The sequence below is a fragment of the Paroedura picta genome, chromosome 6, assembly GCF_049243985.1.
Source record: "Paroedura picta isolate Pp20150507F chromosome 6, Ppicta_v3.0, whole genome shotgun sequence".
NCBI lineage: Eukaryota > Metazoa > Chordata > Lepidosauria > Squamata > Gekkonidae > Paroedura > Paroedura picta.
The window spans coordinates 1,419,069-1,442,637 of record NC_135374.1 but is presented as its reverse complement, the minus strand read 5'-3'; the positions used below and the strand labels follow the sequence as shown (position 1 = coordinate 1,442,637).

Below are 23,569 nucleotides of genomic sequence, written 5' to 3'. Positions count from 1 at the left end.
GCAGAGCAACTTCCTGAGTGGCCTCCCATCCAACTACTGTCTGGGGCTACGTCTGGGATCCAGAGCTAGCCTGGGCTGCCCATTCTCCGTAGAAAGTGTCCCAAGGGCTTGGACCCATGGCAAGGACCCCAAGAGCTGGCCTCTGCCGGCACGCTGAGCTGGGGTCCCACCCGCAGCCTCCAGGTTAAGACATGCGCCCCCCTCTGTGGCAGAGAAGACCAGTCCTCGGGTGACTCTTGCGAGGGGACAGCTCTCTTCCGGGAAGCTCGGATCCCCAGCTCTATGAGAAGACGGCACAAAATCAGACGCTCCTTAATGCAAACAAGCCCTTTTATTGGATCAAGAGGTGGTAAACTAAGACATGAAATGTGAACATCGGGGGGTGGGGGGAGCCTTTACAATTCTTCCCCCCGCCCTGTGAAATTTTAAGCATAAGAAGAAAAATTCCAAAGAACAATTAAATTAAACATTAAAAAAAAAAAACACAAAACGCACACATCCGTACACACAAAACACAAACACAGAGGAACAATTTAGTAGGGGTTAAACTCACACCAAACTAAGAAGAGACCGGGGATGGGAGGGGGGGATAGAGAGGCAGCAAATCAGTCCCCTCCCCAGTTTTCCACCCCTGTACCCCAAATCGTGGCGATCTTGCAGGAGGGGGGAAATGGGGAGGAGGGGCATCCTTCATTTCCGTTCCGGAGACTAGCTCCTCCTCTCGGGGCACAAGGCCGTGCGCGTCTCCCAGCAAGCTTCTTCCAAAACCAACAGGCACGGGGCCTGTGCACCCCCCCCCCACCCCCACCTAAGGCACTTGGTGACAATATGTCTGTGCAGGGACTGTGCAGCCGGAGTCCTCCCCTGCTGAGGGATGCACCCTGATCCCTGTGACGTTCCCGCGGGCACCCGGTCTGCATGGAGAGCCAAAGGCAGAAATGAACCTCGGGATATGCCTCCTCCCCCTGAGAATAAGGCGTCCGGTCAGACAGAGATTCAGAGGTCCTCGGCGTGGGGCCAGAGGGGTCCCTGGACTCCGTGTTGTTCCTGGGTCATGAGACAAGAAATCAGCTCTTGTCCCTTCAGCTTGGAAAACCTGGGTGGTGCCCGCTCACCATTGCCTGGGGTCTGGCTCGAAGCCACCTTCCCTGTGGCCCTACAGGCGGCCCCACAGTCTTCTGGGATTGGTGCCCCACCGGATAAACTTGCAAAGTGATGTTTGGAGGGTGGGATTTCCCGTGAGAGACGCCCACCCCGGAATGTCCGAGGGAAGAAGGCCTCACCCCTCGCTCGCTGTTCAGACGGGGAAGGGGGTCAGAGTTGGATCTTGGGCCCCTCCCCAAGACGACCTGGTCCCAACAGCAACAAGGAAACGACCCGAATTCTCTGCGGCCGGAAGACCTTCCCCGGGGACTCGACTTGTGGGCTTTGGCTCAGCCACGTTGGCACCTTTGGGGCTACCTGAGTTTATTTTGGAGATTGTCATCCAGGGGCATTGGGGGGGGACGGCTGTATTTAAGGCAGACGCTTTATAGAAGCAAAAGGTTACTGCAACTGGGGGAGGGTGTTTGGGGGAGGGGGACGGCTGCAGCAAGAACAAAAATGGAGCAAGGAAGGAACTTGTCCTGTTTCCGGGTCACGGCTGGTCACACCAGCAAACCTCTTGAACTAGGAAGGCACTAAGAACATCTCCTGCAGCTCCTCCCCGAGAGGACAACAGGAGTCAGGTTGCAGCAGAGATCCCGTTAAAGGGAGGGTCTGTGGCAGTAGGCGGGGCTTAAAACTGGCTCCGCCCCCACCCACCCCCGACTTTGGGTGGGGGGGAGGCTAGCCCTGGGAGGCCAGGCGGCTCCGGAGGTCCCGGGGAGGGCTGCAGGCCTCCAGCCACCAGGCGCAGGTGAGGGAGCTCTCGGCCTTGAAGGGGTGCCCTGGACACCGGGAGAGGAGGCTGCGGAGGGCAACCCCTACAAACCGGAGAGGAAAGTGGGGTTCCTCGAAACGGGGACGGGGAGCGAAGAATCCTTCTCTTGTCACAATAAATAAGAATAACTTAACCAGCAGCGGGGGGGGGGAAAGGGATGCGGGGTGCCGCTCTGAAATGCTCAGCCAGGGCCTCTCTGGGGTGACCTCTGCTTGGACCACTCGGGCTTGCTGGGGAGGTGGCGGAGGCCCCACCTCTGCCGGGAAACCAGGGGGGAGTCTCTGGGGGTGTGGAGGGCAGTCCGGGAGTCTCGCTGCAGCTGCTTTGCTGCATGGGGAACCGTCTCCTCTGGGCACCCCCTTCTGATGCCGCCTCTGCCATCGCTGCGGGTGGGAGGCTCCGGCAGCCGTTCCTCCCCACCAGGGGGAGAGGCACACCTCGGCACACCTGTGGGGCCGGGCCAGGGGGAGGGAAGGAACGCTAAAAGCCACAAGGGAGGAGGGCCTTTCTAGGAGCGGCCCCAGGCTCCAGGGAGACAGGATGCGGCGGCTCTCGGCTACTTCCTCAGGTGCTCCAGGAGGAGACGTTTGTGGAGCGGGTCCATCACGCCGGCCTCCTCCAGGTCCTCTTCGGTGATGTCACTGCAAAGAAAACCAGAGATTCAGCACCTGGTTACTGTGAGGATTCGGCCTTATAACTGAAGGAAGCCACACCAACAAAGAGCCCAGGAAGAGAAGAGGAAAAGGTGTGGAGGGGAAATGCCCCTGAAGGCGTTGGTCAGACCACACCTGGAGTACTGTGTGCAGTTCTGGAGGCCTCACTTCAAGAGGGACGTAGATAAAATTGAAAGGGTACAGAGGAGAGCGACAAGGATGATCTGGGGCCAACGGACCAAGCCCTATGAAGATAGGTTGAGGGGCTTGGGAATGTTCAGCCTGGAGAAAAGGAGGTTGAGAGGGGACATGATAGCCCTCTTTAAGTATTTGAAAGGTTGTCACTTGGAGGAGGGCAGGATGCTGTTTCTGCTGGCTGCAGAGGAGAGGACACACAGTAATGGGTTTAAACGACAAGTACAACGATATAGGCTAGATATTAGGAAAAAGATTTTCACAGTCAGAGTAGTTCAGCAGTGGAATAGGCTGCCTAAGGAGGTGGTGAGCTCCCCCTCACTGGCAGTCTTCAAGCAAAGGTTGGATATACACTTTTCTTGGATGCTTTAGGATGCTTAGGGCTGATCCTGCGTTGAGCAGGGAGTGGGACTAGATGGCTTGCATGGCCCCTTCCCACTCTAGGATTCTAGGAGTCTAGTTCAGCCGTGGAATGGGCTGCCTCAGGAGGTGGGGAGCTTCCCCTCACTGGCCGTCTTCAAGCAGCGGCTGGACAGATCCTTCTCCTGGATACTGGAGGCTGATCCTGCACTGAGCAGGGGGTGGGACTAGATGGCCTGCATGGCCCCTCCCCACTCTGGGATTCTAGGAGTCCAGTTCCCCCGTGGAAGGGGCTGCCTATGGAGGTGGGGAGCTCCCCCTCACTGGCCGTCTTCAAGCAGCGGCTGGACAGATCCTTCTCCTGGATGCTTGAGGCTGACCCTGCATAGAGCAGGGGGTGGGACTAGATGGCCTGATCCTTTAATGAGAGATGTGGGGATTGATCCGGGAACCTCCCACATACAAAGCAGAGGGTCTTCCAGTAAGGTGAACGTGGCAGAGCTTCTGCACAAAAATTGTGATGCAAAACAGAAACATAAATAAAAAGATAGCCTGATATTTCTGACAAACCAACCCTGAGTTTCTCTTCCTCGGGAGTTTTGTAGCTGGCTTGGAGATGTATTTTAATAAATCTGAATCAGTCTCTCTTCCAAATGCACTTTTGATCAGGAACATTGGTACCCTAAGCAGAAGCCGATGGATCAAAATCTGCAGGCCAGGGGGGTGATGATGTTGGGAAACACAAGGACACCAAGAGGGGAGAGAAGGTCCTGTAGCCCGCCTGGCCTGGAGAGCTTGGCCCGAGGGAACGCTGCGCCCCCTGGTGGCTCACAATGACAGCTACTAGAAGAAGGGGAGTTGGTTTCTATGTCCCACTTTTGACTGCATGAAGGAGTCTCAAAGTGGCTTCCAGTCGCCTTCCCTTTCCACTCCCCACAATAGACACCCTGTGGGGTAGGGGAGGCTCTTTGAGAGAAAGTGTTCTGGGAGAACAGCTTTAACAGGACTGTGACTAGACTCAGATCACAGCATCAGAACTAAAGAGCAGGCCTGTCAAAGTCCCAGCCAGAGTTCTTCAGGCCAGACCCCTTGACCTGCCCCCCCCCTCCGGCCTGAACTCCTAGTGCTGCCCTCTCATTAGGGTCACAGAGTGGGAAGGGATCTCCAGGGTCATCTAGTCCAACCCCTTGCAGAAGGCAGGAAATTCTTCCCTCCCCTGAGAGTTGCCAACCTCTGGCTAGCAGCTGGAGATCTCCCACTATTACAAGCCGTCTCCTGGCGACAGAGAGCATTTCCCCTGAAGAAAAAGGCGGATGCTAAGGCACTAAACGCCAGCGAAGCCCCTCCCCTCCCCAAGCCCCACCCTCCTCAGGCTCCACCCCCAAAACCCCACCCAGAGCTGGAAACCCCCTACCTTCCCCCCACTCTTCACCTTTCCCATCTGCTCCCTTCCTCACTTGACCTCCTCCTCCGTTTCTGACCTTGGCCAAGCTGCTCTCTGTGCCCAAGGTGCCCCTCCTGCCAAAGCCCCCCCTGAGCCCCCTCCACTCCCCCCCCTTCTCCAGCAGAGTCTGCCCCCTTGCCGAATGCCAGCCCCTTTGGGCAGGTGGCAGGATCCCTTTCTTTGTGGGCAAAACACAAGTTTTATTCATTTAAAAACTGACTCGCTGCCTTCCTTCTATGCGGAGCTCAAGGCAGAGGTCAAATATAGATGAAACACGTATGAGGCCAAGAATGTAAAGTCACAAATGCCAGATGGCTGGCCAACTCAAGGCCGACGTCAAGAACAGCGTCCTCAGGGGCCTCCTCAAGAGGCAGAGCCAGGCAGAGGCCTTCTCCGCGGAGGCTGCTCCACGGTTGCGGGGCTGCCACCGAACAGCCCCTCCCTCATGGCTTCCATTGGGGGCCTCGCCGTGGGATCTCGGCTCCGGGGCAGACGTGAGGGTCCCTCTCCGCCATCCCCATCGGGTTCTCTCCCGCCCCATGGCCCCCCAACCTTCCAATTCAAGGGGGGGTTTGTTGGGCCTCGGAGCAAGAGAGCTGGCTCACCTGAGGAACTCCAGGTCGTCCCAGCCGTTGTGGATCAGGCCCGCCTCGTATCTCTCCATGCCAATGGCTCGCAGCCACTCTCCCACGCTGGACTCACTCTGCCTGGAGCTGCTGCGGCCGTCCTGCCCGAGAGCCTGGGGAGGGGGACAGCCTCAAACACATGCTCAGGAGTGGGGGGCGGGGGACAGGGCAAAGGAACCCGCCTTCCGATGTGCCCAGGGCCAGCACCTCCAGAGGAGCTCCTTGGCCACACTGGGTGGGCCATGCTGCTCACCTCTTCCGCCAGGTCCTCTTCGATGCTTTCCCGGATGGAGCGGGGCGGGAAGGCCATGGGGCAGCCGTAGTCGGGGGGCAGGCAGCGGTGGGGAAGATCCAGCCTCACTTTGGTCAGGGGGTGAGGGGGGGGCCGGCCCGCCTGGTCCTGCCCCAGCCCAGCCCCCCCGCCACCGCCGGGGTAGTCCGCCTCACTGAGGGTCTTGGCCATCTGCAGCACGGAGCAGGACCGGTCGTCCAGGAGGGACCCGGGGGCTTGGGGTGCGCTGGGGGGCTCCAGCAGGAAGCCTGGCCCCAGAGGTGGGGCAGACCTGGGGTGCAGCTTGGGGGGCTTGGCTTCCAAGGGTTCACTGAAGGCCACGGAGGGGCGGGGCTTGCTGCTCCCGGGCTCCTCCCCCCGGCTGACCACAGCAGTGTACAAGGAACTCCCGGTTGCGTCAAACTCCACCAATTTGGGCAGAGGTGGGGGAGGGAAGTCCGGGGGAGGCAGGTTTAGGCCCCCCAGCTCCTCCTCTTCGGAGCTCTCCTCGGCCCTGCTGGGGGGCTGCTGGGGGCGCTGGTGCTCCGGCTGGACGGGCACTGTGATCTGGACTTTGTTCCGGGGGGCTGAGGGCTTGGCCAGGCTGACGGGGGGCAGCTCCGAGACCAGCAGCTGGTGCGGGACCCCCTCCAGCACGTAGTAGGCAGGGTTGTTGAAGCTGTTCTTCAGAGGGCCTCCCTCCGGGTCCAGCGTGGTGTCCTGCTTGGCCCTACGAGGGGGACACAGAAAGGGAACCATCTGAGCTGCCCAGGGACCCCACAAGCAACGGCAGGTGAATCACCCCCGGCAGGATGCTTTGGGTCCCTTTTAGCCTAGCTCTCCACACCACTCCTAATGACCACGAGTGAGTCAGACCACAGGGGTCGGCATTGCCCACTCAGACGGGCAGCCGCTCTCCAGGGTCTCAGGGAGCGGTCTTTCCCATCCCCCCCCCCCCCGTCCGCCTGGTCCTTTTAACTGGAGATGCTGCCGGGGATTTTGATGGGGGATGCCGGGGATTGAACCTGGCATCTTCTGAATGTCCAGCAGGGTCTCAGGCCAAGGTCTTTCCCATCCCCTCCTGCCTGCCCTGCCTCTTGGAAAAACAGCTATTGCTTACTTGTTTCTATGCCATGTAGGATCCCCCAAGGCCACAAAGATCAAAAGACTGCTAGCAGCATTTAAAATATCTTAACCATTCAATAGACATGTACACACACAACACAGTCAGGAGGGCCCTGAACTGTTTTTGGGGGTATGTCTCCACCTGCTGGCGGGAGAGACCCACGGAGGGAGGCCGATGAGTCTCCTGGGTCAGGGAGTCCCAAAGTTCTGGGGCCAGCACAGAACTTGGGCTGTCCCCGTCTAGCCTCCGATGCTGGGGAGGGTGGGGGCAGAGGGCGACAACGACTGAAACAGGACCCCCAAGGATTACAGGAGTTTAAGTTCATGAGGGAGAAGGAGGTCCTTAGCAGAGTATAAAGTTAGGGCAGGGGTGTGCAGGCAGGGTGTGCGGACAGTTTGGCCACTCTGTGAGACAGGATTTGGGAATTGGGTCACTGGGTCTGACCCAGCAGGGCTCTTCTGAGGTCCTTATCAGGGACCTCTGCCCCGTGGCTGGCCCTGCAGAGGAACTGGCCAGCCTCTGTGAGACGGGAGGCTGGACTACAGAGCCAGTTTAGCATAGTGGTTAGGAGTGCAGACTTCTAATCTGCCCAGCCGGGGTTGATTCCCTACTCCTCCACATGCAGGCAGCTGGGTGATCTTGGGCTCGCCACAGCACTGATAGAGCTGTTCTGACCGAGCTGGCCTTGAGTTCGACAGGAGGCTGGATTAGATGGACCCTCCCTGGTCAGTTCCAGTTGAGCTCTTCTGAGGTTCTGGATCAGGCTTTGTCCCTCGGGGTTGGAGGCTCCCCTGGGACATCTCAGGGAGGCGGGATCTCACTCACCTGGCCTGGGCGGCCTCGTCTCTGGAGGTGCCACGGTGTGGAGCTGGTGGGCGGGCGGCTGTCGGGGCCCCCGGCTTCTCCAGATCATCCAAGAGCTTTGCAGAGGGGCCGGCGGCCATCCCAGCGGCTTCTCCACAGGAATGCTTTTTCCCGAAAGATCTAGCGAGAGGGGACGATGGGGCATGGAGAAGCTGGTTGAGGGGCCAGTCAGTGGGGGGACCCGTCCCTTCCCAGTTTGTCTCTGGAACTGAATGCTGAGAGAAGAAGTCCGTTCCTAGGAACCTTGCAAGAAAAGGGGGGTCCAAGCCTCCGTTTGCAAATCAGAGCAAGACAAAGGTTGTATCCTGACAACTCTCTCCCCTCCGGCCTCACGGGGAAGGCCGGGATACAGGCTGGGTGTGAACTACCCTATGAGTTGATGCTGCTGCACGTAGCTTGATTTCTACAGGAAAGCTGGGGATTTTTTTTTTTGCCCTGCTTTTCACTCCCCGAAGGAGACTCCAAGCAGCTTCCAAATGCCTTTCCCCACAACAGACACCCCTGTGAGGTTGGTGGAGCTGAGAGAGTTCAGAGAGAAGTGCCCTGTGAGAACAGTTCTAAAAGAACTGTGACTAGCCCAAGCTCACCCAGCAGGCTGCATGTGGAGGAATCAAACCCGGTTCTCCAGATTCGAGTCCCCCACTCTTAAGCACAACCTCCCCCTGACTCACCACTTCCTGGGTCACCTGGATACCTGTGTGATGCTTCTGCTTCTCTTTTTGGTGCATCCAGGCAGCTAAAATCCTCATGCAGTGTGGATTGCACTCACTCACGTGAATAAATAAATGAAAGCCACACATCTCAAATTAAAGGGGAAAGGAAGGACTAGACATTGGAAGGGCAGAGGTAAGCCTTCACCTCTTAACGTTCATCTCACGGCCTGAGAACGCTCACGACCCGGCTGCTCTGCACAGGCCACGCGGGAGCGCTTTGCCTCCGATTTCCCCCACCCGAGAGTCTTACTTGGAGTGCTCCGGGTTGGTCCGTGGTCCTGGGGGGGGCAGCTTCCCTTTGCCTGCTCCGGTTTCGTCCTTGTCGATGCTGATCCACTCTGAGAGAAAGGGAGGACAGAAAGCTCAGGCTCCGGCACCGCTGGAGAAACAGCTGGCCCAAATCGGGCAATAACACATGAGCACGTGAGGATGCACTCTACGGAAGGAGGCCATCGGGCCCGCCAAGGTAGGGTTGAGCGCTCCGGCACGCTTCGGCCGCTTCAACCCTACATGAAGGTCTGCAATGCTCTGCCAAGGAGTCTCAGCCCCTCCCTGCAGCCCTCCAGGGTCTCTGGCTGAGCCTTCCACATGACCCGCTTGCAGGGCGATGCCGGGGATTGAACCTGAGGCCTTCTGCATGCCCAGCAGAGCCCCCTGTGCCTTGGAGGCTGCCCTCCCTGCCTGGGCTGGACGTGGCGCTGTTCCCCTGGCTCTCTTCCTTCTGGGGAGGGTCACCCATTCTCTGGCTAATCAGAGGTCTTTCTGCAAACTAGTCCTGGCCTGGTCCCAGCCGCCCAGATGGACGGGACCCTCCCCGAACAGCCCCCTTGCTTGTTTGCCTCACCGTAGAGTCGCTCGCGGGTGCCCATCCGCTCGGCAGGGACCCGGACTCTCATGGACCCCCGAATGTTGCCCGTCTCCTCTCCGCGGTGGGACAGGTAGGTGAGGAACTGCTGGGAGGTGCTGCCAATCATGGATTTGAGGGCAATGACGCACTCGCCTGGGGAGGAAAGAGAGGCGGCAGGAAGGTCAGGAGGAGCTCGCGTTGGCGCATAAACCCTGCGAGGTAGACCAGACTGAGTGAGTGGACTCACTTGGGGATGCTTCCTCACTGAGGAGGGTCGCAAATGCGAGCTCCCCCTTTAGGAAGCGCCCTCAGATGAGTCCTATCACTCAGTCTGGTCTACCTCGCAGGGTTTATGCATTTAAGTTTATTTAAAACATTTCTTAGACGGCTTTCTTTCCTGCAGAACTCAAGGTGGCTTGTGACTGAAAAGAAAATGATGATTAAAAACACAATAATATGGAACAAAATCATTATAAAATCATGTAAACGTTCCCCATTTAAAAACTCAGAATTAGTCTGATGCAGTCCTACATTGAATCGTGTCAGTTGCCTGGCCCCGCTTTTTTCAGCAGCAAATGCTGGCAGGGGCTCATGGGACTTGTAGTCCATGGACAGCTGGAGGGCCGCAGTTTGATTACCCCTGTCCTAGACCATATCGGCCCCGTTAATATTCTGCCCCCTTTTTTGACATTAGCAGCATTGGCTGCGTGTCTACATAGCCGGGTCAGTGATTCGTTAAGGGGTAACATTTTATGCTGCTACCTTATTAGTGATTTGAATTTTATTATTGATTAATTAGGGCTAGGGGCTCTATTGTTAGATTGTTTTTATTTGTTTTATGATGTATGGGTTTTAAAAAATTCATTATACGCAAAATGCCATGAGCCAGCATCGCTGGGAATATATAAATAGAAATAGAAATAACAATAAATAGATAATAAGTTTAGTTGGTTTCGTTCACTGGCACAAATCTCAGAGCCCACTGAAAGATTTGAAAATGAAACCATCCAAAATGGATTTTCACAAGTGCTAGATGGGGCTCTAGACCAGTTGGTTGAGCAGCCTGAGGACCAGAGGGAGGGCAATGGCTTTCAGGAGTGAGACTCTGCAGAGATCTGTGGCCATCGCTGGCTTCTGGCTGTCCGGTCGCTTACCGTAGGATTCGTAGCCGTCCAAAGACTTGACGGTCAAGAGGATGTGCTGATCTTGGAGGTACTCTATGTCCGAGAGGATCGGCTTCAGCTGGGACAGGGAGAAAATCTTGTTAATCTCCAAGGTGCTCCTGGACTCGAACCCAGCTCTTCCGATGGCTGCTTTACAGAAACCTCATGAATGTTAGCTGGATATTAATTTCCGCAACCTTTCAAGTACTGGCTGATCTGTTTGCGAACTGCCCTGCAACTCCATCTGTCTCCAGGGGCAGAACAGAAATGTCTGAAGATTGTCAGCAATGCCGGAAAAGGGGCAGAATTCTGCATCTTAACGCCGGGGGGGGGGGGGGGAGGTCTTCTTACCGTGGGCAACTGCCGGGAAGACCACTGGACCTTCAGGAAATTGATGTTGTCGCTGCTCTGAGAATCATTCTCAAAGCCCTTCTTAAATTCTGCGGGGAGAGCAGAAGGGCTTCAGACGCGGACAAGAGGAGTGCGCACGAGAGAGCCGACAACCTCGCGGAGTTCCTTGCACAGATTTAGAAGGAGAAAAGCAGGTTTTTATACCCCGCTTTTCTCTTTCCTAAGGATAGCCCAGGATAGCCCAATCTCGTCCAATCTTGGGTTCAAGGAGCACCACAGTCATTCATGGTCTCTTGCCTTGGAAACCCTCCAGCCAGGGTGGCCAGACTGCGGCTCTCCAATGTCCATGGACTATAATTCCCATGAGGTCCAGCCAGCATACTGGCAGGGGCTCATGGGAACTGCAGTCTATGGGCATCTGGAAAGCCACCTTGTCCCCCTCTGCCCGACAGAGTTTACCAGGAGTCGGCTGGGACTTACCAGGAGGCTCAAAGCCCTTTCCAAGCCCTTCCCTTCCTCTCCCCACAAGAGGCACTTTGTGAGGCAGCTGGGGCTGAGAGAGTTCTGAGAGAACTAGGACTGGCCCAAGGTCACCCAGCAGCCCTTGCGTGGAGGAGGAGGAGGGAATCAAACCCGGCTCTCCAGATTAGAGGTTGCCCCTCTTAACCACGACACTACAGCATGGATGAGCTGCATCTGTCTCCAGTGATGGACGGGGTCTCTCCAGGGTCCCAGGCAGAGGAAGGCCTCTTCCAGCTGCATTATCTCTTTGGAGACACCAGGGAGGAGAACCTGGGCCACTTGGCGCTAACACTGAACCACAAGGACTTAAGAGGCCATGTCGGATGAGGCCAATGGCCCCTCCAGTCCATCACTCTGTGTCTCACAGGGGCCCAGGACCAGGGGCCGTCAGAAGGCCCACCTGCCTACTTGCCTCTTGCCTAACCACATGAGAGAAGCTGCAGCCCAGATTCCTTCGATCCGTCCTACAAGTCCCTTCTTGCGTATCTAATGCTGCGATCCATCTTGAGACAAGGCTGGATGCAAACTGAGGCTACGATTCTTTTGCTTTCCTTTTATCAGCGGCTAAAATACATCAGAATCCAAGAAGTCTATTCCCACTAATTTCTCAAGACTCTTACCAACCAGAACGGCTGGCTATGCGGTTAGGAGTCACCTGAAGGAATCAGGTTTCTCACCCCGCGACCCCCTGAAGCTAAAATACAAGCAGGCCAAAGACAGGGTCAAAGAGAGAGCGGCTGACACGGAAAGACAGCAAGAGGTGAGGAGGCCTATTATGTCACCGGCCCCTTACCTGTCGCTTGTGGAGCGCCGTCCCAAAAGAAGAGCTTTAACACCAGCTAGAGGTGAAGCCCTACCCATAGCCATTCTTGAGGGCAAGTGTAAGAGAATCCCTTTGTCTGAGAGATCATGCCCAAGTACAAGGGGAGGGAGAGAATCTACAGGGCATGTTCTCCCTCACTGTCCATCCCATAAAGAGCCAAGGGCCATTTTTAGTCTCCCACTCCTGGGCAAACACCACAATTGCTCAGAGATTTGCTTAGATAAACTATTAAATGGCGAAAACCTATCTTTTTCCAGATAACTAGCCAAATTCTGTCCTTATTTGTGCAGAGCCCGAAAATGAGATAACTGATGGTAATAGAGGCCAGGACATATTACAATGTTTAATGCTTAAATTTCAATTTTTTTGTATGTGATTTTAGTTTATTCCGATGGCTTTTTACTGTTTTTATCTGTATTTGATACCTGATGGTCTACGGCCGCAATAATAAACTACTTCTACACTACTACAACTTGGAGCACGTTGCACACACTCAGCCTAGCCTACCTCACAGGGTTCTTGTGAGAACAAAATGGAGGCAAGGTCCCCATCGAGGAGAAAGAAATTAAGTAAATAATATCCCAGAGGGTGAATGCTGAGAGAAAGAGCCCCGTCCCGTCCCTTCCCACCTTCTAGGCACGTGGAGTAGAACTCGATGAAGAATTTGGTTCTGCTTGCCGTCTTCACGATGGCCTCGACGCTCTCGAACTCAATGTACGCCTGGTCCGAAGATTTGGAAAGACCTGGCAGTAGGGGAGGAGAGGCTGCTGCGTGGGTCAGAGCATCCTGTTACCCCTCCCCGTGGGCCTGAGGCCCTGCCCCACACACCTGGCTCCCATTCATCAAAGCATTCAAGGCTGCCCCTACTCCAGGGATCCCCGCCATGACACCCACGGACACGTCTCCTAGTGCCTGCCAAGTGCTTGTAAAAAGTGGGTGGGAGGCTTTGGCCCATGCTGGCTTCTGATTGGCTTTGTGGCAGCTAGCGCCACAGCACAATGCTCTTTACTGGCTGATTGAAGGGAAGCTGCGGCAGCCATTTTGTGCCTGGCCCCGCCTTCTTCAGCAGCCATTTTGTGCCTGGCCCCGCCTTCTGTGGCAGCCATTTTGTGACTATACCCACCACACGGTGTCAGAGTTCCAAAAATGCTCTCTCTCTCTCTCTCGCACACAGACACAACCACCTTCTCCACCCCAGTACCTTTCTTGGACACAAACTGGGACGTCACTCCAACTTCAAATGCCGCAAAGACCGGGGAGTGGTCGCTGCTCACGATGTCGTCCGTGCACCCTGAGGAGAGAGGCAGACGGTGACCCTTGAGCCAGGGCAAGCAAAGACCGCTCTCCGCTCAGAGGCCCCTTCACTGGACAGGAGAAGCAGGGGGCCCCTGCCGCTGGCTCCCAAACAGCCCTGAAAACAGGCCGAGGGGAGAAGAAAGAAGGGACGGGAGAGCAGGCACAAGTCCGAATCAGACCGCAGACCCTGCCGCTTGCAGTCCGGGTCACGCCTAAAGCAGGCCGCATCGCAGGCCGCTGCACCGCACGACTCACCGTAAGAGTTGCAATTGATGTGGGTCTCTGGATGGGACTTCCACAGGATGCGGTCGCACCAGGAGGGGACGTTGGTTCTCACCTGCGAGCAGAGAACGCCGGCAGAATTGGGCTGGGGCAGGAAGCCCCCCCAAACCGCCCCTAATCTTATGTCCGGCGGCCTCCCAGTACTCTGATCTGAACTCCAAACTGGGTTCGAATCCAGCTGCTGCGCTTGTGAGACAATCAATAGCCAAACGAGGGGGAGGTTGGGGGAGGGGGGGCTCTGCTGGCGAGCAATGCGGTTTTCTCAGGCCGCCTGCCAGAAGAGCCCCCCCCTTACAGCTCGGTTTGGGGGCCAGCCAGCTCAACTCTCTGTGCCCAGCCCGGCACTTCTCCCCCAAACCACCCCAGGATCCAGTTTTGGGGAGGGGCCATTTAGAAATCTCAAAATAAATAAATAAAGCAAATAAGCCATTCACAACTTTCTATTTGGGCACACCACTTACCCCCGTGGGCTTCTGTTTGTGCCAGACGTAGGTGTCTCGGGACCCCCTCTCGTAGCGGTACGTGGGGGGGAAGGTGATCTCCTCCTCACCTGGAAAAGCAGAATACACCCTGAAGAGGGCTGCAGCTAGAAAGGACCCTGGCAACAGGCATGCAGAGGACTGTCACAACAGCCCTGCAGGGTCGGACAAGCAGGGCCACCAAGCCTGTTTCACACAGGGTCTGACCACTTGACTCCCAAGGGCCAGACCAGCACGACCGCCTCCCTCTGTTGTTGCCCCCCCATCCCTGGCAGAGCCTCCTTACACCAGGGTAGCCTGTGCGAATCTGGCTTCAACAAGGAAGAGGACACACCAGACTCGTGGTTAAAAGAAGAAGCCAGCATGTTCCCTGGTGTGCTCTCTGTTCTGCCCCCACCCACCCTCTGGATTCCTGTTTGGGGAATGGGTCTGGCCTCCTTCACAAGGAAATGAAAGGGCTCCCGAGAGAGGGCATGGGAGACCGCACCCTCCCCAGGGGAAAAGAGCTCTCATAATTGGAGCGTTATGCCCTAAGCCCTCAGAGACAATCTCCTGGGTGACTCCCCCCCACACCCCCCCCACTGGGGCAATGAGTTCCACAAATCGCTCTTTCCGTGGTTACAGTTCTTAGCCACCTGTCAATTGTTCCTCTGTGTGTTCATCCATATTAGCTGCATGTGACTCTAAAGGGGGGGTCTTGAACCAGCCCCTGCACGGAGCACTGCCCTGGTTTTGCAAGCACCAGAGAGGGAGGGAAGCCCCCTCCCACAACCCCCTCCCCCCTCCAGGCTCACTGAATCGCAAGAAGATCTTGTGCTTCTCCTTCTCCAGGTTGAGCTGGTCCACCTTCAGCAGGGGGTCAAACTCCTTCCGGTTAATGTAGTTGAGGATTTCCTGGGGAAGAGAAGCCGCCTTGAGCAGGCAGAGGGACCGGAACGGGCTGGGCCTCACAGCCGGCACAGAACGAGGGCTCCGGAGCGGCCAGTGGGAAGGCCCCCCTCCCCTTCCGTACGTGGTCTGAGTGCCGAAAGCCAACCACCTTCAGGGGCAGAGCCTCTGCTTGACACGCAGAAGGTCCCAGGCTAAATCCCGGGCTTCTCCACTCAAAAGGGACCAGGCAGGAGGGGGGGGGGAGACCTCTGCCAGCAACCCCGGGGAGCTATGGGGAGGGGCCGTGGCTCAGGGGAAGAGCCTCTGCTTGGCCTGCAGAAGGTCCCCGGTTCAATCCCTGGCAGCATCTCCAGTTAGAAGGACCAGGCAGGAGAGGAGGGGAAAGAACTCTGTGTGAGACCCTGGAGAGCCATAAAGTGAGGCTGTAGCTCAGGGGAAGAGCCTCTGCTTGGCCTGCAGAAGGTCCCCGGTTCAATCCCCAGGAGCATCTCCAGTGGAAAGGACCTGGCAGGAGAGGATGGGAGAGACCTTCACTTGAGACCCTGGACACCAATAGAGGGGCCATAGCGCAGTGGCAGAGCCTCTGCTTGGCGTGCAGGAGGTCCCAGGTTCAATCTCTGGCATCCCCAGTTAAAAAGACCAGGCAGGAAGGGGTGGGAGCTCTGCCTGAGACCCTGGACAGCCCCAGGGAGGGGGCCATGATTCACACATGCACACACCGACTAGCTTGTCAAAAGAAAGGGTCCAAGGGATGGCCCAGGAGTAACGCCTTCTGACCCAGCAGTCTTCCCCAGTAATTGCAGGCAGTGAAGCAGATGCCCTCTGGCCACTCTCGAGGGCATCGCTCTCTTGACTTTCACTTGCCCCCCTCCTGGAAGACCGCGGACTGACCCCAAGCTAAGCCCGCCCGCCCCCTCACCTGCACGTCCATGTCGAGACGGTAGTTCAGGTCTCCGAACCAGAAGAGGTGGGTGAAGCGCAGGGAGATGTCGAAGGAGCTGAGCTGCTTGTCGCCCAGGGAGAGGAGGCGCAGGATGTCCAGGTAATTCTGGTTCCTCCTGGCGGGTGGGAAGGGAAGGGGGCAGAGCCCGGAGGGGGCAAAGGAAACCACAAACACTCCTTGCATCACAGGAACTAGAGCAGGCGTAGTCAACCTGTGGTCCTCCAGATGTCCATGGACTACAATTCCCATGAGCCCCTGCCAGCTGGCAGGGGCTCATGGGAATTGTAGTCCATGGACATCTGGAGGACCACAGGTTGACTACTCCTGAACTAGAGGATTGCAGCATTGAGGTGTGGTACAGTGAAAAAGTGATCCAGTCCTCCTGGACTGGAGAGAGCTGGATGCGGGGTGCAGTGGTGACGGAGTGTTGGACTAGCAGCCACGAAACCCAGGTTCGAATCCCTGCTCTGCCCCCAGCAAGCTTCCGCAGCAGAGCAGGGATTTGAACCTGGGTTTCGTGACTCTCATTCTCTCAGTCTGACCAGCCTCACAGAGCCGTTGTGAGGGCCACTTGGGGGTCCTCGTTAGGTAGGGTGTAAATGAAGTCAAGGAAATAAATATGAGATTGAAAATTCCCCGCACCTGGAAAGCCAGCATGTCAGGCCAAAGGGAGGAATGTTTAGCTTTATGGATGCAAGGGAGAAATCAGACCCACCGTTCCCCTTCCCACAAGCACATGTTTGAAATATCAGAGTCCCAAGAGAGCTCCAGAGAAGATTTCTCCCCACCCATGTCGCAGTCAATTCTATGGTTCTTTCCTGGGCCCTTGGCCTGACCCAACAGGGCTTCTCTTAGGTTTTTATGTCTGTGGCAGTAATGCCCTGTCTCCTTGGTGCTTGGGGGGCCACAGAGGGAGGGCTTCTGGAGTTCTGGCCCTGCTGCTGGACCTCCCGATGGCCCCTGGGTTTCGGCCCCTGCGTGACACAGACTGTTGGACTGGGTGGGCCACTGGCCTGACCCAACAGGGCTCCTCTGATGTTCTTGCCACTCAGCAGGGTTCTACAGCCTAACGGGTGATTCGAACCCGGCCCTCCTGGCCCCTAGCTGGACATTCTGGCCACTCCTCCGCCAGACCCCCCAAGGCCCCTGGATTTGCTTCCCGCCCTGCTGACTCACCTGGCCGTCTTCTCGTTGCCGGAGGTGAGGTGGCAGTTGACAAAGCCGAAGGAGGTGCCGTTGAACATGAGGGAGACCCCAACGGCCCCCTTGTTGCCTGAGGAGGGAAGCAGCAGGCGAGGTCAGAGGACGAGAAAGCCCCTCCTCCTCGGAGGTCACCGTTTTGCTCTTGAGCGAGGGAAGGCAAGATTTTGGCGATGGCAGAAAAGGGACACTTGGAGCTGGCTTCTGGGGGCTTCGAGGCAAGAGATGAAGAGGAGACGGCCTGCTTTCAATTTCCTCTGCGTAGCAACCCAGGGCTTCTAGCTGAGCCCCTGGGATCTGAAGAGACTGGGCCATCCTGGGCCCCCCAGGTCAAGGCAAGAGACTCACAGAGGGGTCTGTGCCCTTTCCTGCCTCTGCGTAGCAACCCTGGCCTCCCTCAGAGGTCGGAAAAACTCTTGAAACGAAGCGTTAGAGAGGGGCCGTCCGTCCCCTGCTGGGCTCCAGCCTGCCTCTCCACATCCTGCCTCACCCGACCGCTGAGCCGTTTCCAGTCCTGGCCCTGATCCTGCCCAAGAGCCCCCTCCTTACCCAGAGTGTTCGCAATCCCCGTTTTCACACTCGAGGTGCTGACGTGGCTGATCCGGTTCTCGTGCTCCGGTTTCACCAGGACGGCAATCTTGATATTCCACAGGGACTGCAGGGCTACCTGGAAAGGGAAGCCAAGAGGGAGCACCTGTCACCGGGGGGCCAGAGGGCATAACAAAGAGCTTCCACCCGGCCTTCCAGAGAGACGGAGAAAGGGGTGCCACTCCCCCCCCCCCCACACACACACACACACAGATCCCGGGCCCCCCTCCCTCCACCCCCGAGCACCTACTGGCCGGTAGTCCATCTCCGTGAAGTCCTTCAGGACCCCCCGCAAAAAGTCCACCCACTCCTTGTCCCCCATGGAGTTCTCCTGGGTGCCGAAGACGTAGATGTCGTGGGGAATGGCGACGGTCACTTCGTCCAGGGTCTTGCCCAGGCCTTTGGAGGTCAGCCACGAGTTGATGCTCTTGGGAGGGGGCACGCTGCCTGCAGGGGGAGGGAAGCAACCTCAGCCAGGGAAGCTGCCGCACAAGGAGGGGGGGTGTCCCCTTCCTGCGGCTTCACATTCACGTGGGAAGTCATCTGTCAGTGAACCTCCACAGTACCTCAGTTGTGGCGGAGTCCCCAACAGGGCGCCCAGGGGTCCGAGGGCTGAACACCCTCATGGGTCAGACTCTCCCCCCCCCTCCTCGGAGGACCACCAGGGAGAGCTCGCCCCCTTCCCCTGCGCCGACACTCACCCATGTTCCACGTCCCGATGAAGACGGAAATCATGTCGGGCTCATCCTGGTTGGAATGTCTGTTCTTCATCAGCTGCAGCAGCTGGCAGAAGGCCTCTCGCTTCTGGGGTGGGGGGCAGAGGGGATCAGCCGGGCCGGAGGACAAGCCACACTGGCCGCAGCATGACAGGAGACTTTCTCAAAGCCCCCGAGCTCTCGGGTGCTCGGCCAGACACGGCAGCCATGAAAACACACCCCAGGCCCCAAAGCCCTCCCAGGGCCAAGGCTGGGCTGCTAGAACGCCCCCCACATCCTCCCCCGGCATTCATTGTCTTGCCTGCTTATGGGCTTAGCCCCCCCCCAGGTTCTTCCTTTCCAGTTTTCTACCTGGAAGACAGCTAAGAGGTCCCCAAAGGAAAGAGAGAGGTGCTCTTTTCTTGGGAACAGATGCAGTTGAAAGATTGAGGGGAAGGGGCTGTTTAGTCAAATGCAGGGATCCATTTTAGTTGGCAACAGACAGCTCAAGAGACTCAAAGAGTGATTACTTACAATGCGGAAGCTTCGTGAGGGACACAGGCATAGAGGGCTTTAAAGGGCAGGATGGGTCTCTCTGTGGCTAACAGCCCTGGGGACTAAAGGGAACCTCCATATTCAGAGGCACTCAACCTCTGGATCCCAGAGTCAAGAAGCAACATCAGAGAAAAGCCTGGGCCTCTCTGACTTGTTTTTGGACCTTCAGAGGAACTGGTTGGCTGCTTGGTAAGATGGGATGCTGGACCACATGGCTCTTCACTGGTGTGACCCAGCAGGGCTCTTGCTGGGTTCTCACCAGGGACCTATGCTCAGTTGAGACAGGATGCTGGGCTGAATGGACCATTGGTCTGACCCAGCAGGGCTCTCCTGATGTTCTTAGGAAGGCCTTGGCCTCTCTGCCCTGTTGCTGGCCCTCCGGAGGAACTGGTTGGCCACTGTGTGAGACAGGAGGCTGGACTGGATGGACCCCTGGTCTGATCCAGCAGGGCTCTCCTGATGTCCTTATGAAGGCCTCGGCCTCTCTGCCATCCAGACTAGGCGGACCCCTGGTCTGATCCAGCCGGGTCCTTCTTAGGTTGTTAAGCAGGAGTCATGCCCAGTCATCCCCTGTCCTTTCTATTTACCCCGGACAAACTCAGCATCTGAGGCCTCTGAGCCAGGCTGCGGCCTTCCCTCCCTTGGCAAAGGGCAGCCTTGGCTCTTAGCTGCAGAAGGGGCTGGCCTCTCAAGGAGTCCTCTCAGCCCTTGTGCCAGCAGGTTGGCAGGAGGCAGCCTGAAACGCGGCAGCCACGGACTCACCCTGGCGCTGACGAAGACGAAATCCTTCCGCTGGGTCTTGTCCTTCTCCTTCTCGAAGACGATCCCCAGTTTATTCTGCACCCGCTGGGACTTTATCAGCTGGCGGACTGGGGGGACAAAGGGGGACAGAGAGAATTCCTTCTCCGGCCGCCGTAATGCTAGACCTCAGGGCTATACAAGGACGCTGATGGGCAGTCGATTCAGGATCAGACAAAATGACTCGGCAAGTAATTAACCTTTGTACTTGGCCACCAGTGGATGGATGGGGGGGGGGTCATAAGCACGGATGGCTTTAATTCACCGAGGAGAGGCCCATCCATGGCTGCTCGCCGTGGAGTCTGTTTGCTCAGTTATCATCTGGCAGAAAGCGTATAATAACATATGTAGCCAGTTATGCAGACCACCTGGGCGATCCCCCTAAATACTAGCCTCTAAGTTTCCAATCCACCCCATTGCAGCTGGGGAGAGCACAAAGGGCTCCATCACATCTCCCTGGAAAGCATGATGCTCACATTCCTGTGACAGATGGAAAATAGTTAGGCGGGTGGCACCAAAACCGCACTTGGGGCCTGGTGTTTTGCCCCCCCTCAACAACGGGTCTGCACAACTGCCAACGCCTGATTGCATCCTATTTGCTGCCTTCCATAGTTTGCACGGCCAGTCAGATCCTGCGGGCCTCTTGCTGGCGTTTATCAGGTGGGGTTGATTCCATTCATGTTTGCAGCCCAAATGGACAGGAGGGAGGTGAAGCCAAGACCCTGGAGAGCTTCTGCCAGTCGGATCCAACAAGACTGACTCCGAGGGACAGGGCTGGAGGTGGGGGGGGGGGAGAAGGGGCTTTGTGTGTTTGTTTGATGGAGCCGGGAGAGCAGGGGGGCCGTGGAGGCCCAGGTGTGGTTCGGGGGGTGGGGGGTGGGAGAAAGGCGCACGTACTCTTATCGTGGGTGAAGGTGTTCCAGTCCTCCTGCGAGTCCTTCTGCTTCTTCAGCACCACCAGCTTCCCGCCCTCCACGTCCACGCTCAAGGTGTACTTCTGGGACTTCCCGATCTTGGTGAGGTCGCCCAGGGTCAGGTCCAGCTTCACCTGAGAGCAAAGCCGGGGCAGGAGAGTGAGAGAACAGCCCTTGGGCCCTTCTGCAGGCACAGTGCAGTAAAGTGGCATGATGGGGGGGGGACCAAATGGAGGATCCTGGGGGGGCCACCGGATTATAAACCGTCCCAAGGCAGAGACAGCCCAGGTCCTGCCATTCATGTGCAAAATTTGTATCTTGCCCTTCAACCTTGACAAGGGCCACCGAGGCGGCTAACAATTCAAAATGTACACGAGGGGATTGCATTTTAAAAGCATTAAAATCAACCTTCTCTAGAACACGCATCTTTAAAATGATTAAGAAGCAAATACATACAAAAAGGAGGAGCACAACAGCCGGGAACTGCTCTTTGTCAGGAGCACCGTAGAGACCAACAAGGCATTCAAGGATCAGCTGCTGAGAATCAATGCTCCCTTCGTCAGATACGAATAGAGTAGAAATTGTGTCCTTTCGTCCCAGTAAGACAGGGGGAAGAGTGTTGTAAAGAACGTTTGCACAGAATAGAAAGGTACCACATGCATGGTAATCGGCCTAACTACAACAGAGGAGACATGCTAAAGAATAGGTAAAGGTAAAGGTCTCCCCTGTGCAAGCACCGAGTCATGTCTGACCCTTGGGGTGACGCCCTCCAGCATTTTCATGGCAGACTCAATACGGGGTGGTTTGCCAGCGCCTTCCCCAGTCATTACCGTTTACCCCCCAGCAGCAAGCTGGTTACTCATTTTACCGACCTCGGAAGGATGGAAGGCGGAGTCAATCTTGAGCCGGCGGCTGGGATCAAACTCCCAGCCTCATGGGCAGAGCTTTCAGACTGCATGTCTGCTGCCTTACCACTCTGCACCACAAGAATAGGCAGACATAAATCTGACATTAAAGAATTGCAAGACTCAAAAAACCACTGAAGAATATTTTCATCTTCCAGAGAATTCCACCGCAGGCCTCAGAGCATCAGGCCTCCAACAAAGAAATTTCAAAGCATGGGGTAGCTGAACTCAAGTTAATTAACGGGTTCCAAACAAGAGACCCCCCTTCCAGGGTTGCACAGGGACTGCAGTTTTCTGTCTCCCTAGAGATGCTAATATTCTGCCCGCCCCCTATTTCTCCCCTGCTCTGATAAAAAGATTGCAACATGCATGGTACCTTTGCTTCCTTTGTAAGCATTCTTTGCAAAAACGCTCCCACCTTCTGACTAGGATAAAAGGACTTGGCTCTCCCTTCCTAGTCATATCTGATGGGGAGCTCTCACTCTCAAATGCTTCGATCCTGAAGCTGTTGTTTTCTGTGATGCTGCTGGACCCATACCTAGCAGCTCTACTGCAGATCAACAGGGCTAACCCCTGAGGGAAGGCCTCAGCCTCTCTGCCCTGTGGCTGGCCCTGCAGAGGGACTGGCTGGCCCCTGGGTGAGACGGGAGGCTGGACTGGAGGGACCCTCCCTGGCCTGACCCAGCAGGGCTCTTCTGAGGGTCTTCTCAGGGGAAGGCCTCGGCCTCTCTGCCCTGTGGCTGGCCCTGCAGAGGAACTGGCTGGCTCCTGGGTGAGACGGGAGGCTGGACTGGAGGGACCCTCCCTGGCCTGACCCAGCAGGGCTCTTCTGAGGGTCTTCTCAGGGGAAGGTCTCGGCCTCTCTGCCCTGTGGCTGGCCCTGCAGAGGGACTGGCTGGCCCCTGGGTGAGACGGGAGGCTGGACTGGAGGGACCCTCCCTGGCCTGACCCAGCAGGGCTCTTCTGAGGGTCTTCTCAGGGGAAGGTCTCGGCCTCTCTGCCCTGTGGCTGGCCCTGCAGAGGGACTGGCTGGCCCCTGGGTGAGACGGGAGGCTGGACTGGAGGGACCCTCCCTGGCCTGACCCAGCAGAGCTCTTCTGAGGGTCTTCTCAGGGGAAGGCCTCGGCCTCTCTGCCCTGTGGCTGGCCCTGCAGAGGGACTGGCTGGCCCCTGGGTGAGACGGGAGGCTGGACTGGAGGGACCCTCCCTGGCCTGACCCAGCAGGGCTCTTCTGAGGGTCTTCTCAGGGGAAGGCCTCGGCCTCTCTGCCCTGTGGCTGGCCCTGCAGAGGAACTGGCTGGCCCCTGGGTGAGACGGGAGGCTGGACTGGAGGGACCCTCCCTGGCCTGACCCAGCAGGGCTCTTCTGAGGGTCTTCTCAGGGGAAGGCCTCGGCCTCTCTGCCCTGTGGCTGGCCCTGCAGAGGAACTGGCTGGCCCCTGAGTGAGACGGGAGGCTGGACTGGAGGGACCCTCCCTGGCCTGACCCAGCAGGGCTCTTCTGAGGGTCTTCTCAGGGGAAGGCCTCGGCCTCTCTGCCCTGTGGCTGGCCCTGCAGAGGAACTGGCTGGCCCCTGGGTGAGAAGGGAGGCTGGACTGGAGGGACCCTCCGTGACCTGACCCAGCAGGGCTCTTCTGAGGGTCTTCTCAGGGGAAGGCCTCGGCCTCTCTGCCCTGTGGCTGGCCCTGAGGAGGAACTGGCTGGCCCCTGGGTGAGAAGGGAGGCTGGACTGGAGGGACCCTCCCTGGCCTGACCCAGCAGGGCTCTTCTGAGGGTCTTCTCAGGGGAAGGCCTCGGCCTCTCTGCCCTGTGGCTGGCCCTGCAGAGGAACTGGCTGGCCCCTGGGTGAGACGGGAGGCTGGACTGGAGGGACCCTCCCTGGCCTGACCCAGCAGGGCTCTTCTGAGGGTCTTCTCAGGGGAAGGCCTCGGCCTCTCTGCCCTGTGGCTGGCCCTGCAGAGGAACTGGCTGGCCCCTGGGTGAGACGGGAGGCTGGACGAGGGACCCTCCCTGGCCTGACCCAGCAGGGCTCTTCTGTGGGTCTTCTCAGGGGAAGGCCTCGGCCTCTCTGCCCTGTGGCTGGCCCTGCAGAGGAACTGGCTGGCCCCTGGGTGAGACGGGAGGCTGGACTGGAGGGACCCTCCC

General features: G+C 57.4%; 1 protein-coding gene across 2 annotated transcripts in view; it reads right to left on the bottom strand.

The window, feature by feature from the left end:
• Positions 1-312: 312 nt before the first annotated feature.
• The window catches only part of INPPL1 (inositol polyphosphate phosphatase like 1), a 72,846-nt gene continuing 49,589 nt past the window's right edge, over positions 313-23,569 (bottom strand). The window contains exons 9-28 of one of the 2 annotated variants that reach the window (XM_077341137.1): positions 20,504-20,654; positions 19,571-19,677; positions 18,260-18,362; positions 17,809-18,005; positions 17,520-17,637; positions 16,947-17,043; positions 15,747-15,882; positions 14,731-14,830; positions 13,919-14,007; positions 13,431-13,512; positions 13,081-13,170; positions 12,509-12,622; positions 10,535-10,623; positions 10,175-10,262; positions 9,018-9,173; positions 8,424-8,511; positions 7,422-7,580; positions 5,453-6,200; positions 5,179-5,312; positions 313-2,562 (exon numbers count right to left, since the gene is read on the bottom strand). In XM_077341137.1, coding sequence (XP_077197252.1) covers positions 2,478-2,562; positions 5,179-5,312; positions 5,453-6,200; positions 7,422-7,580; positions 8,424-8,511; positions 9,018-9,173; positions 10,175-10,262; positions 10,535-10,623; positions 12,509-12,622; positions 13,081-13,170; positions 13,431-13,512; positions 13,919-14,007; positions 14,731-14,830; positions 15,747-15,882; positions 16,947-17,043; positions 17,520-17,637; positions 17,809-18,005; positions 18,260-18,362; positions 19,571-19,677; positions 20,504-20,654 — 2,931 coding nt within the window. In that variant the 3' untranslated portion in view covers positions 313-2,477. Of the gene's footprint in view, positions 2,563-5,178; positions 5,313-5,452; positions 6,201-7,421; positions 7,581-8,423; positions 8,512-9,017; positions 9,174-10,174; positions 10,263-10,534; positions 10,624-12,508; positions 12,623-13,080; positions 13,171-13,430; positions 13,513-13,918; positions 14,008-14,730; positions 14,831-15,746; positions 15,886-16,946; positions 17,044-17,519; positions 17,638-17,808; positions 18,006-18,259; positions 18,363-19,570; positions 19,678-20,503; positions 20,655-23,569 lie in introns of both variants that reach the window. The other variant, XM_077341136.1, reaches the window with a different exon arrangement.